This window comes from Hyperolius riggenbachi, chromosome 2 (assembly GCF_040937935.1).
Source record: "Hyperolius riggenbachi isolate aHypRig1 chromosome 2, aHypRig1.pri, whole genome shotgun sequence".
In the NCBI taxonomy this organism is placed as follows: domain Eukaryota; kingdom Metazoa; phylum Chordata; class Amphibia; order Anura; family Hyperoliidae; genus Hyperolius; species Hyperolius riggenbachi.
Window position 1 is genome coordinate 563,899,123 of NC_090647.1, and position 14,754 is coordinate 563,913,876.

Here is a 14,754-nt window from a genome sequence, read left to right on the forward strand (position 1 = left end):
AGACAGCACACTAGCGATGTCAGGGAATAGGCGTGCAGCGGATCCACCCCCATACCCACAGGGTAAAGCGAACAGTTTCTCCAAGATGATCCAGCACAGCTCTTTTAGTCAGAAAATTATTTTATTGGATCATAAAAAGTACAAACACTGTAGCTGCATAGTGTGCACTATGCAGCTACAGTGTTTGTACTTTTTATGATCCAATAAAATAATTTTCTGACTAAAAGAGCTGTGCTGGATCATCTTGGAGAAACTGCTCTGTGTATAGGGAGTAGATTGTCAGCTCTGCTGGTGACCCCCCAGATGTGTGACTGATTTGTTTATCAGGAGAGCTCTAGCTGTGTGATCTCCTGGCCTGCGCTGTTTATAGGGAGTAGATTGTCAGCTCTGCTGGTGACCCCCCAGATGTGTGACTGATTTGTTTATCAGGAGAGCTCTAGCTGTGTGATCTCCTGGCCTGCGCTGTTTATAGGGAGTAGATTGTCAGCTCTGCTGGTGACTCCCCCAGATGTGTGACTGATCTGTGTGTCTCTCAGGAGAGCTCTAGCTGTGTGATCTGCTGGCCTGCTCTGTGTATAGGGAGTAGATTGTCAGCTCTGCTGGTGACACCCCCAGATGTGTGACTGATCTGTGTATTTATTAGGAGAGCTCTAGCTGTGTGATCTCCTGGCCTGCTCTGTGTATAGGGAGTAGATTGTCAGCTCTGCTGGTGACTCCCCCAGATGTGTGACTGATCTGTGTGTCTCTCAGGAGAGCTCTAGCTGTGTGATCTGCTGGCCTGCGCTGTGTATAGGGAATAGATTGTCAGCTCTGCTGGTGAACCTCTCACATTCTCTGGCATATTCTGATCGTCTCTCACATTCCCGGCAGGAGGCCTGATCGTGGCGGCGGATTATTCGCAGCTGGAGTTGAGGATTTTGGCGCACTTGTCCCGGGATCGCCGCCTCATCCAGGTGCTGACCGGCGGAGCGGATGTATTCCGGAGCATCGCTGCCGAGTGGAAGATGATCAGCACCGAAGCCGTGACGGACAGCATGCGGCAGCACGCCAAGCAGGTGAGCAGACAGACCACAACTCCTACATAAATATTTTTCTCCTGGCAAAGCACAGACCGTATGCAGTGTTCTCCCCAGAATTTTATTACAGCCGGGTGGCATGAAAAAGTAGCCGGGTGGGGCGAGATGACAGAATGCAGGGCCGGGTCTTCTCTGCTTACAACATAGGAGGAGGATTAGGAGGTGAGCTGATGACAGCCGGGTGCTTACCAAAACTGTAGCACCCAGCTAAAAGAGCCTGGGGAGAACACTGACTGTATGTATTTAGAGAGTTTAGTCTAATTCCCCCTCATCTGTGACTAATCACAACTGTAATTGGATCTCTCATCTGTGTCACCTAACTGCCTTGGCAGAGCAGCTAATTTGTAAACACAGGATGTTTAACCTTATGTCTGCTTCCATGAAAGCAGGAAGTAGACACTGCAGATTTATTACAGCCAGGATTTGTATCATCTGTAAAAAATGTTTTTCTTTAAAGGTTATTATGCTGTTGCATATATTTTATAGCAGAGAGGAAGTTCTGAGTTCAGGTCCACTTTAAAGTGGATCCGAGATAAACTTTACTTATTGCATAATTGTGTTCCTTTCATATTGTTTATAGGGCATTCCTTAAGCCAAATACGTTTTTTGTGTGTGTGTTTTAATACTCTAATTCCCTCTAAACTAAACAAGCCACGCCCACAGCTTTTTAGAGAGCCTTGGCACTCTCAGACTCATGTAGCAACGGGTTATGGGAGCTCAGTCTGGGCAGGAGGAGGAGGTTACTAGCCAGAGATTTCAGAGGCAGAGGGGAGGAGGAGAGGGGAGTGAAGTTTTCACAGGCTGAGGGCTGGAGATGCAGATCATCTTGCCTGTGTGTAATGTAACAAACGGAACATGGCTGCTCTCATTGTATCACAGGAATAAATATTAATAAACTGTTGAAGCTGTTTGCAGCTAGATATGCTGTGTAAACTATCTAAACTTTAGATAAGATATATAGACAAGTTACTTGTTCTAGTAAGTTTTTCATCTCGGATCTGCTTTAAGTAGCCTAGGACTACTGCTTATGTCATAATATATGCTCCTGATTCGAGTGCAGCACCATTATTAGAGGACATAAAAGGAACGTTACAAGTGCGCACGCCCAGGGCTTGTATGGTAACAGCTGTGAACTCCTGGCCATACACTGGCAGATATCGGCCAGATTAGTACAAGTCCAGACATTTGGGGTGTGGCTTACGGAAAGGAGTCAGGAAGTCGAAGCTGGCCCATCTAGAGCTGCAGATTCTATATGTTTTCTACATGTATTAAATCTATGGAGGCGCCATTTAGTTATGGAGGAGCAGCTCTCGGGACTGTGTCCGGAGAAGCTCTGTGACAGTTTATGCTAAGCAGTTATGTCAGTTTACAAACTCTGACAGGCATACCTCCCAACTTTTTGAAATAAGAGGGACACCCCCAACACAACCCCTAGCCACGCCTCCATCACACCCTAGTCACGCCCCCAACACACCCCTAGTCACGCATACCATAAAGGTTTCATAAGAAAAATGTGTTTTACAATTCAAACCACACTGGTCCTTTTATCCCGATTCACTTTTCTTCATATTAACATAAGAATATAAGAAATGTATCCATTTAAAGGATGGGAATACAGTTTAGAGTCAATCAAACACATTTTTCAGGTAGGACAAATAAGGAAGAAATAGGGACAGATGGACTGTTCCAAAGAGATAACTGTCCCTCCTGTCACTTGGATCTATCAGGCAAGTGACAGGTCCACTTTATTCTGCCGGGTTGACATGTATGATGCGTGCCCTGTATGCGTCAGTAACAGGTTGACATGTATGATGCGTGGCTTGTATGTGTCAGTAACAGGTTGACATGTATGATGCGTGGCTTGTATGCGTCAGTAACAGGTTGACATGTATGATGCGTGGCTTGTATGTGTCAGTAACAGGTTGACATGTATGATGCGTGGCTTGTATGCGTCAGTAACAGGTTGACATGTATGATGCGTGGCTTGTATGCGTCAGTAACAGGTTGACATGTATGATGCGTGGCTTGTATGCGTCAGTAACAGGTTGACATGTATGATGCGTGCCCTGTATGCGTCAGTAACAGGTTGACATGTATGATGCGTGCCCTGTATGTGTCAGTAACAGGTTGACATGTATGATGCGTGCCCTGTATGTGTCAGTAACAGGTTGACATGTATGATGCGTGGCTTGTATGCGTCAGTAACAGGTTGACATGTATGATGCGTGGCTTGTATGCGTCAGTAACAGGTTGACATGTATGATGCGTGGCTTGTATGCGTCAGTAACAGGTTGACATGTATGATGCGTGCCCTGTATGCGTCAGTAACAGGTTGACATGTATGATGCGTGCCCTGTATGTGTCAGTAACAGGTTGACATGTATGATGCGTGGCTTGTATGTGTCAGTAACAGGTTGACATGTATGATGCGTGGCTTGTATGTGTCAGTAACAGGTTGACATGTATGATGCGTGCCCTGTATGCGTCAGTAACAGGTTGACATGTATGATGCGTGCCCTGTATGTGTCAGTAACAGGTTGACATGTATGATGCGTGCCCTGTATGTGTCAGTAACAGGTTGACATGTATGATGCGTGGCTTGTATGCGTCAGTAACAGATTGACATGTATGATGCGTGGCTTGTATGTGTCAGTAACAGGTTGACATGTATGATGTGTGGCTTGTATGCGTCAGTAACAGGTTGACATGTATGATGCGTGCCCTGTATGTGTCAGTAACAGGTTGACATGTATGATGCGTGGCTTGTATGCGTCAGTAACAGGTTGACATGTATGATGCGTGCCCTGTATGTGTCAGTAACAGGTTGACATGTATGATGCGTGGCTTGTATGCGTCAGTAACAGGTTGACATGTATGATGCGTGCCCTGTATGTGTCAGTAACAGGTTGACATGTATGATGCGTGCCCTGTATGCGTCAGTAACAGGTTGACATGTATGATGCGTGCCCTGTATGTGTCAGTAACAGGTTGACATGTATGATGCGTGGCTTGTATGCGTCAGTAACAGGTTGACATGTATGATGCGTGGCTTGTATGCGTCAGTAACAGGTTGACATGTATGATGCGTGCCCTGTATGCGTCAGTAACAGGTTGACATGTATGATGCGTGGCTTGTATGTGTCAGTAACAGGTTGACATGTATGATGCGTGCCCTGTATGTGTCAGTAACAGGTTGACATGTATGATGCGTGGCTTGTATGCGTCAGTAACAGGTTGACATGTATGATGCGTGGCTTGTATGCGTCAGTAACAGGTTGACATGTATGATGCGTGGCTTGTATGTGTCAGTAACAGGTTGACATGTATGATGCGTGGCTTGTATGTGTCAGTAACAGGTTGACATGTATGATGCGTGGCTTGTATGCGTCAGTAACAGGTTGACATGTATGATGCGTGCCCTGTATGTGTCAGTAACAGGTTGACATGTATGATGCGTGCCCTGTATGTGTCAGTAACAGGTTGACATGTATGATGCGTGCCCTGTATGTGTCAGTAACAGGTTGACATGTATGATGCGTGGCTTGTATGCGTCAGTAACAGGTTGACATGTATGATGCGTGCCCTGTATGTGTCAGTAACAGGTTGACATGTATGATGCGTGCCCTGTATGTGTCAGTAACAGGTTGACATGTATGATGCGTGCCCTGTATGTGTCAGTAACAGGTTGACATGTATGATGCGTGCCCTGTATGTGTCAGTAACAGGTTGACATGTATGATGCGTGGCTTGTATGTGTCAGTAACAGGTTGACATGTATGATGCGTGCCCTGTATGTGTCAGTAACAGGTTGACATGTATGATGCGTGGCTTGTATGCGTCAGTAACAGGTTGACATGTATGATGCGTGGCTTGTATGCGTCAGTAACAGGTTGACATGTATGATGCGTGCCCTGTATGCGTCAGTAACAGGTTGACATGTATGATGCGTGGCTTGTATGTGTCAGTAACAGGTTGACATGTATGATGCGTGCCCTGTATGTGTCAGTAACAGGTTGACATGTATGATGCGTGGCTTGTATGCGTCAGTAACAGGTTGACATGTATGATGCGTGCCCTGTATGCGTCAGTAACAGATTGACATGTATGATGCGTGGCTTGTATGCGTCTGTAACAGGTTGACATGTATGATGCGTGCCCTGTATGTGTCAGTAACAGGTTGACATGTATGATGCGTGGCTTGTATGCGTCAGTAACAGGTTGACATGTATGATGCGTGCCCTGTATGTGTCAGTAACAGGTTGACATGTATGATGCGTGCCCTGTATGTGTCAGTAACAGGTTGACATGTATGATGCGTGGCTTGTATGCGTCAGTAACAGGTTGACATGTATGATGCGTGCCCTGTATGCGTCAGTAACAGGTTGACATGTATGATGCGTGGCTTGTATGTGTCAGTAACAGGTTGACATGTATGATGCGTGCCCTGTATGTGTCAGTAACAGGTTGACATGTATGATGCGTGGCTTGTATGCGTCAGTAACAGGTTGACATGTATGATGCGTGCCCTGTATGCGTCAGTAACAGATTGACATGTATGATGCGTGGCTTGTATGCGTCAGTAACAGGTTGACATGTATGATGCGTGGCTTGTATGCGTCAGTAACAGGTTGACATGTATGATGCGTGGCTTGTATGCGTCAGTAACAGGTTGACATGTATGATGCGTGCCCTGTATGCGTCAGTAACAGGTTGACATGTATGATGCGTGCCCTGTATGCGTCAGTAACAGGTTGACATGTATGATGCGTGGCTTGTATGCGTCAGTAACAGGTTGACATGTATGATGCGTGCCCTGTATGTGTCAGTAACAGGTTGACATGTATGATGCGTGGCTTGTATGCGTCAGTAACAGGTTGACATGTATGATGCGTGCCCTGTATGCGTCAGTAACAGGTTGACATGTATGATGCGTGCCCTGTATGCGTCAGTAACAGGTTGACATGTATGATGCGTGGCTTGTATGCGTCAGTAACAGGTTGACATGTATGATGCGTGGCTTGTATGCGTCAGTAACAGGTTGACATGTATGATGCGTGCCCTGTATGCGTCAGTAACAGGTTAACATGTATGATGCGTGGCTTGTATGTGTCAGTAACAGGACAGCCTCCTCTTCAGTGATTGGTCGGGGAGGGTTAATAACGCAGCTTCTGGTTTCCTCTCCACACACAGATCTGCTATGGAATCATCTATGGAATGGGGGCGCGGTCTCTGGGAGAGCAGATGGGGATCGAGGAAAATGACGCCGCTTCCTACATCGAGTCCTTCAAGGCCAGATACAGCGGTGAGGAGAGAGGGGGGGGGGGGGCACAACAGGGGGCCCAGCCAGATCAGAGGGCCCCCGGGTGTCACTGTCAGCAATGGGAAAGGAGGAGGAGCAGCCCTCCATAGCAACCAGTCAGATTTCAGCTTTCATAAAAGGAAGATTCTGATTGGTTGCTCTGGGCTTTTTCTGCCGTTTCCTGTTTACATTGAGGATGTGATGAGATTCCTCTTCTTCGGAGAAGTGATCAGTTCTGGCCTGTTTCTTTAGCTTCTGCAGATAGTTCCCCAGCTTTCATATCACAATACAGAGGCTTTGCTGGGCCTTATTCCACAACAGCCAATCAGAAACTTCCTCTGTCCGGGTCATGCTGTATCTTATGGAATAATCACCAGACAGGAAGTGACATCACCAGACAGGAAGTCGCCTGTGCACAGAAAGTTCTCTCCCCGGCACCTGAAGTTTATACCTCTATTCTGGCTGATCTCCCTATATTATTTTTGAACATTTAAGGAATTGCTCTACAGACCTGTCGGGGCTCCCTGATTATTATTACTGACTTGTGGGTACCTCAGAGTGTCTGTAAGCGGCAGTGTTACACTCCCAATCCTTTCCTGTAATAAGCTCCACCTATAGACCCATAGCCAATCAATACCTTGCACTCATTCACCTCAGGTAACACAGCTGAGTGCACATAACAGGAAGTGCATTGTTGGAGCAGCAGGTCATGCCTCGGTGCATTGTGGGCCTGAGATTCTCAACTGCGCAGGAAATACTCAGCAGTATAACTAAGTACCCAGAAAACACCATGTGACCCCTTCCCTCCAGCTCTGAGTCCTGACAGCTTCACTTCAATGGGAATTGGTTGTGGGTGGAGTCTCTCTGATACAGAGAATATCATTGGCTGACACTTTTCACTCCTCTGCAGGGATTCAGAGATTCCTGAAGGAGACGGTGAAGAGCTGCAGTAACCGGGGCTCCGTCCAGACCCTGCTGGGACGCCGCAGGTACCTCCCAGCCATCAAAGACTCCAATCACCATGCCAGAGCGCATGTGAGTACCGCCCCTGACCCCGCCTCCGTGTGTGTGTCTCCGTGTGTGTTAACGGCTATTTGCGTCCATCACAGAAGAGTAACCGCCCCACTGTCTGTATTGCTGCGATTTTCCCTCTTTCTCTAACTCTACACTGGAGACTTTTTAAATATTTTTTTTTTCTCTATTTGAAATATTTTGACTTTTTGTTCAGAATTGTGTCTGATGTAGATCTTACATTATTCCTCTGTGGGTTGCATATTTCAGGAAGCCGTCATCCTCCCTGCTTAGCAGCTACTAATATGAAGTCAGTAACACAGAGAGTCTATTGTTTTCAGTCAGTCTGGATTTATAGCTGAACCCTAGACAGACTTCCAAACAATGCGTGAAATGACTCACTGCTGCTATTCAGACGGTCCTTTAATTTACTTAACTCCGTCCCATAGCCAGAGTGGCTCCATGGGCAACACCCCTCCCCAGCTTACTGATCGGACAGTGTAATTCATCATTCTGCTCTCCCCTTCTGTAATCCTATGCTGTGCTAACCACTGAATGGAGGTTTGCTTTATAATCTATGGCTTGTGTTGGAATTTGTCAGGCGGAGCGTCAGGCTGTGAACACGACTGTCCAGGGATCGGCCGCCGACATCGTGAAAACCGCCACAGTGAACATCCAGAGACGCCTGGAATCAACGTATCCTTCCGTCCCCAAATCTCACGGACACCGTCTGCCTCCGAGACCCGCAGGTACGGGAATCCTGGGAACAGGGCGACTCCTATTTGTGGCAGAATGACAAATGATGCAAAATACTTCATGGTAACCAATCAGGTCTCCCCTTTTTATGAGATGCAGTCAAGCTGGTGGTTTTATCAATAAGTTTAATATTGAGTTTAGTGATGTGTTTGTGGTGGGGAAGCGGCACTCTGCAACAGTCATGGCACTATTGGGTGAAGCTTATTAGGAAGGGGTGGAGCTCAGTGGGAGGAGACTCCAGAACATTAAATTGGGACTAAGTACAATAAGAACAGGAAAGGTTACAGAAGAGGTCCGGTTTTATTTGCTCTCTGCGTTCTACATGGTGCTACGAGTGCGAGTATACAGGCAGATGCCGGCGGCTGGCACCCGTGTGCCTGTCTCTCGGATGGTGTGTGTGTGGTCTCCAGCTTAGTGATGGCTGCATCTGCTGCATTATGAGGGCGTTACCCCTACAGCAGAAGATACAGGCGATACAAGCTTCATTAAGCCGGAGACCGCACCCCCAGGTATAGAGGCACATGGGGAGTAGCCACTGGCGCCTGTCTGTATACTCTTGCATGTGCCGGTTTTATATGCGCCACCGTGTAGTTGCATAGATTACGGTACCTTCACTTCCTCTTGAGCCAGCAACATAACAGGAAGTTTAAGGGAAGGGCTATTATCGGGCGTCACGTTACTGGTTGTTTGGCAGTAATCTGAATCTCTGTGACCTGCTATGTACAGATCTGATGTAGGCAGACATAAGAAGGGATTACAGATATCGCTGATCAAGCTGATGATCAGATCACAGATGGACGATTAATGATGACACACCCAGTGGTGAAGGTTTGGAAGGGAGAAGCGTATACAAAGCAAAGTTTGGTTGTCCTGCACAGAGCAACAAAAAAAGTAATCTGGACTTCTGAATGTCTGGATACAGATAGCCAAATGTAGATGCAGGCTAGCACACCGTTCAAGTTGCAATAGTCTTCTTTATTGCTACATCAGCACATACATGTGACAATTGTTTCGGGGCCAGCAGCGGGTCCCCTTCATCAGACATTTTTGTCTGATGAAGGGGACCTGCTGCTGGCCCCGAAACAATTGTCACATGTATGTGCTGATATAGTAATACAGAAGACTATTGCAGCCTGAACAGTGTGCTAGCCTGGATCTACATTTGGCTATATGTATTTGGTGCGTGGGCTGAGCACCTACAGGCTATGCACCCACTTTACCGGTAAGGTGTGCCACTTCCACCACTGTATTGCCTTGGAATGTCTGGATACAGAGATCTGCCCACTGTGCCCCCCCCCCCCAATTCACGCCAGCAGTAATGTCATCTATCTAAATACGCTAGGCTGTAGTCAGGAGGCGGGGCTTCTAGTCACCAGGGGAGAGGCGTTGCCAGCATATGGCTGCAATGTTGGGAGGCTCTGCCCTGAGTATCGGAAACCCCACCTCTTTTCTGTGTCATCTCTTTTATAGGTAGACAGGAAATGACATTGTATTGTTTAAACCAGCAGAGGCAGATCTCTCTATTGCCACATTCGGGGGGGCGGGGGGCAAACAGATAAGTATATTTATGTTCAGAGCATGGTCCAGTTATCCACAGAAGCTGGGACTGTCTCTGAGATCTGGTTGCTGCTCAGAGGCCGGCAGTGTGGGTTGTGGGAGTGTTCCCGAGATCTGGTTGCTGCTCAGAGGCCGGCAGTGTGGGTTGTGGGAGTGTTCCCGAGATCTGGTTGCTGCTCAGAGGCCGGCAGTGTGGGTGGTGGGAGTGTTCCCGAGATCTGGTTGCTGCTCAGAGGCCAGCAGTGCAGGTGGTGGTAGTGTTCCAGAGATCTGGTTGCTGCTCAGAGGCCGGCAGTGCGGGTGGTGGGAGTGTTCCCGAGATCTGGTTGCTGCTCAGAGGCCGGCAGTGTGGGGTGGTGGGAGTGTTCCCAAGATCTGGTTGCTGCTCAGAGGCCGGCAGTGCAGGTTGTGGAAGTGTCCCCGAAATCTAGTTGCTACTCACTGGCCGGCAGTGCGGGTGGTGGGAGTGTCCCTGAGATCTGGTTGCTGCTCAGAGGCCGGCAGTGCGGGTGGTGGGAGTGTTCCAGAGATCTGGTTGCTGCTCAGAGGGCGGCAGTGCGGGTGGTGGGAGTGTTCCCGAGATCTGGTTACTGCTCAGAGGCCGGCAGTGCGGGTGGTGGTAGTGTTCCCGAGATCTGGTTGTTGCTCAGAGGCCGGCAGTGCGGGTGGCGGGAGTGTTCCTGAGATCTGGTTGCTGCTCAGAGGCCGGCAGTGCTGGTGGTGGGAGTGTCCTCGATCTAGTTGCTACTCACAGGCCGGCAGTGCGGGTGGTGGGAGTGTTCCCGAGATCTGATTGGTGCTCAGAGGCCGGCAGTGTGGGTGGTGGGAGTGTTCCCGAGATCTGATTGGTGCTCAGAGGCCGGCAGTGTGGGTGGTGGGAGTGTTCCCGAGATCTGGTTGCTGCTCAGAGGCCGGCAGTGTGGGTGGTGAGTGTTCCCGAGATCTGGTTGCTGCTCAGAGGCCGGCAGTACGGGTGGTGGGAGTGTTCCCCAGATTTGGTTGCTGCTCATAGGCCAGTAGTGTGGGTGGTGGGCGTGTCCCGGGTGGAATGGAGCTGCACTGTTTGTGGTATCAGCCTTCCTTGTGCTCTGTGCTGGATTAGCGGGGCTGGAGCTCCCAGCAGTCATCTTGTAGCTTCCTCAGTGGTCAGAGTGAGAACATGAAGTTTACTCATCTCAGCCGTCGGTGTCCGTCTGTCTTGGGCTGGATGTGGGATATTGGTGGAGCTTCCCCTGGAGACGCATGTTAGAGGCAGTTTGGGGTCACACATTACACTGAGGATTGTGGCTAATGCTGTCACATGTTGTATAACCAGGACGGCCGGAGAGGAAAGAGAACCTGTCACCCCTGAACCACGGAGCCTTCTTCATCCTGCAGCTGCATGACGAGCTCCTATACGAGGCCGCAGAGGATGATGTCATTCAGGTGAGCCTCTGACACATGACATCACAGCTCTGCCTCATAGCAATGTGCAGTCACCCTTAGCAACCTGACCCCACCAAACTACAAAGATGATTGGTTGCAATAAGAGGCGGTTAGTTAGTTACAGGGCCAATCAAATGATTTCCATTGGTCCATCACCAAATTGCATTCAATTTGCATGCAAGCCGTCATTATCAGCATTTTATTGGCCAACTCTAGTTGCTATGGGGAAAGCGTACATTGCTGCTTATTAAACAGAAGACAATGTCCAGAGATGTAGAAACTAAAGGGGAACAAATTAATCCATCAAGTTCTACATGTAAAATGTACGTTCCCCTTCATATACCTATATGTGACTCCACACAGATCCACATTTCCCTCACAGGAAATCTGATGTCGGGGTGCAGCATGCAGATTAGCTTTACAGGACTTCCGTGGTGAAAATAAAGTAATGAGAAAAACAATTGTATCTATCCTCCTTCTCCTAAAAAAAAATGACCTTTTTTAGATATCCCACAGTTTTTATTTCATATTTAAATCTAGTTTTTAAGTTTTTACCGTTTCATTCTCTCTGAACACCTTCATTGAAGTATGCTACAGCTCAAATCTATGAAATATTGACCCTTTTTATCTCTTTCCTGCACCAGGAAGCCATTTCCTGCTAGGAAAGTGTTTTATGGTTGTAATTCCTTATCAGTGAGCGTTATGCTATTATCTGACCCAGTCCGACCCGGATAGATATTGTCATTTGCATACCTGATATTTAACTCTTTCAGGCAGAGAAATAAAAAAAAGGAACACCGCTTAGTAATTTTCTGTGCTTGGCACTGTACATACACACGTCTATCTCATCATGTCACATGTCACCTCGGGTATCCTTTAAGGTGGCCACACTGGTTCATATAAAATTTTGACTGTGCTGCATTTTTTGCTAAGATTTATCGTTTTTTTTTTCTATCCAGAAATATGATGGTGAAGTAAGTGCAGTGCGGTCCGGTGTTAGTCGAGTAGCAGAAATGCAGATATTAAACCAACAAGCGTGGAATCAGGTGATACCTTTAATGCCTAACTGTACATAGTTTATTGCAAGCTCTCCAAACATTATATAAAGCGTTAAGGTAGCCACTAACGGTCCAATTTCTAGCGAAAAATCGTTCGAGCGATCAGAAATTCTGATCGGAAGTGAAATATTGTAATACATCGGTCACTACACCATCAACGAACCAATCTTTGCTTCCTATCTATCACAACCAACAAGAAAAATCCAAATTTTGGTTCGACGAAAATTCATTCGGACGACATTTTTTTCACTCGTTCATAATCGATTGTGTCCACCAATGGAGAGTATTTACAACCAATCCGATCAGAATTTCTGATCGCTCAAACGATTTTTCGCTAGAAATTGGACCATCCTACAGAACTGGGTCAGAACTGTACAATCCAGACTCTTTGTACGGTTCTGATCCAGTTCTGTATAATGCCTGAAGAAGAAACTTAACGTTTGGAAAGCGTGCAATAAACCTTGTGCAGGAAGTCATTAAATGTATCACCGGAATCCACACAACTAAAAATCCTCTGCCTTGTCTTCCATCCGCCATACTGTCGCTGTGTTTACACTGGCAATAAAAATGCTCCATTTAGCGGAACCAAATGGATGCGAACGGAACTTGAGTCCATTTGAATAGATGTTGGTTCTGTTCCGTCAGGCGGAGGGTAAATAATAATTTGTGTGTGTTTTGCAAAATACTCACCTGGCCCCGTTTATTCAGGTCCTCCGCTGATGTCACTGTACATCCTCGTCCCTACACACTGGAAACCCCTCGGTACATCAATCCCACAGCAGAAGCATATAGCTACAATTGGTTTGTAATAGACCAATGGGAATTGTTCCTCACCAGGAAAGATTCTCATTGGTTCACAGAGTACTGGACCAATGAAAATACTCCCTGGTGCTCAAGGAGGATTCCCATTGGTCTTGTGCAAAGCAGTGGGAGCCTGATGCTTTTGACTTGGCTCTGGGATCGGTATACCGGGGTCTCCAGTATGCAGAGGGATGAGTGCACCGCAGCAGCAGAGGAACGTGATGACGGGTATCAAGCTGAAGGCGATGTGAAAATGGAAACCCAGATAAAAATATGATGCCCAATATAAGAAACTTCACATGATCAGTTCTTCATCCGCTATAGTGTGAACCCAGCCTATATGCAGCAGCCTCTGGTACACAAAGCATATACTGTATAATACCATACACAAGTCATCACCCCCCTCCCAGGAAGTGACATCACAGCGGTGTAATGCCTCTCTTCTCCTGCAGGTGGCGCAGATTATAAAGAGCGAGATGGAAAATGCTGTGAAGTTATCGGTCCCTCTGAAGGTGAAGGTGAAGTTTGGGCCTAGCTGGGGGGACCTGCAGGACTTTGACCTGTAGGGGGTGCTCTCCCCGACCATTGTTACTCCTGGATTCAGATACTTGAAGATGATTGGCTGCTGCTGGTACTCTGGCCAATCACAAGGAGGCTGGTTTGTTGTTTTGCACACATGAAATATACATTGCCCTTCTTAGAGGAAAAAAAAATTCTTAGAGATAAAAAAAAGTATTTTATTTAATATGCCATATGAATTAGTAGATATTTTAACTTTTTCCTATGTACAAATATCCCCTCAGCTTTTGGTGGATGTGATGAAATAATTAACTTTGTAATATCAAAATATATTAAATAGCGTATTTTTGTAAACCTCTGTGTAGATGTGATTTTCTCTCCCCAGAGGAAGTGGCTGTCAGGTAACCACATCCTCTTCCTGTGCACAGATAAAGGGGGTGGAGCTCTGATCTCTGTCCTCATCACCGCCACAAGATAAATATATAGCTTTCAGTGGCAACAGATTTCCGCTGCTAAAGCGGACCCGAGGTGAAAGCTGTATCAAAAACAATACTGACCTAAGCAGAGGAAAGCCTTCCGTGTCCTCCTTGCCCCGCTGCCTGGGACTCTCTGAGAAATCGCAGCATTGTCCTTCTGCATGCCCGAGTGCTGCCATACTGTGCCTGTGTTACTACAGCCGCGCCTGCAGAGTAGCCAAAAGCTGCTATTGGATGAGAAGCTCCAGCTGGCTGCACATGCGGGTGTGCTACGTGGCTGGGGGTGTGGCCATGCTAACATGTCTGACAAGCTCTAGTCGGATATGTTCCAGGGGTCGGTGGGGAGAGGAGGACACAGAAAGTATTGGTTGCTATAAGAGAAGTGTTTTGTTTCAGCTGTCGCCTCGAGTACACTTTATATAAATCCAGAATCCTGATTGGCTGCTATGGACAGGAACTTTAACCAAGGCTTGAACTTTATCCCAATCAGTTGCTGATACCCCCGTTCCAATGATATATCTACAATTTCTTGAATAGATCAGGGGTCTGTATGGCTGATATTGTAGTGAAACCCCTCCCACATTGTGATGTCAGGTCCATGACCGTTTCCGGTCTGTGAACCTCGTTGCATTATGGGAAATAACGACTGTGTTCCTGTGGGTGTCTGCCACAAATACAGGTAAGTAAGCTGGAATAATGTATAGCCCAGACACTTCCTGGATCACAGACTGGCTCCTCAGTCTACACTTCGCTCCTTCTGTGGTCTGAACAGCGGG

General features: G+C 47.3%; 1 protein-coding gene across 1 annotated transcript in view; it reads left to right on the forward strand.

Annotated features, from left to right (window-relative positions):
• The window catches only part of POLQ (DNA polymerase theta), an 88,139-nt gene extending 74,283 nt beyond the window's left edge, over positions 1 to 13,856 (forward strand). Inside the window, exons 26-31 of the mRNA XM_068270941.1 lie at positions 871 to 1,055; positions 6,267 to 6,378; positions 7,286 to 7,410; positions 7,988 to 8,135; positions 11,015 to 11,124; positions 13,436 to 13,856. Of these exons, the coding sequence (XP_068127042.1) occupies positions 871 to 1,055; positions 6,267 to 6,378; positions 7,286 to 7,410; positions 7,988 to 8,135; positions 11,015 to 11,124; positions 13,436 to 13,549 (794 nt within the window). The 3' untranslated portion in view covers positions 13,550 to 13,856. The remainder of the gene's footprint in view (positions 1 to 870; positions 1,056 to 6,266; positions 6,379 to 7,285; positions 7,411 to 7,987; positions 8,136 to 11,014; positions 11,125 to 13,435) is intronic.
• Positions 13,857 to 14,754: the final 898 nt, after the last annotated feature.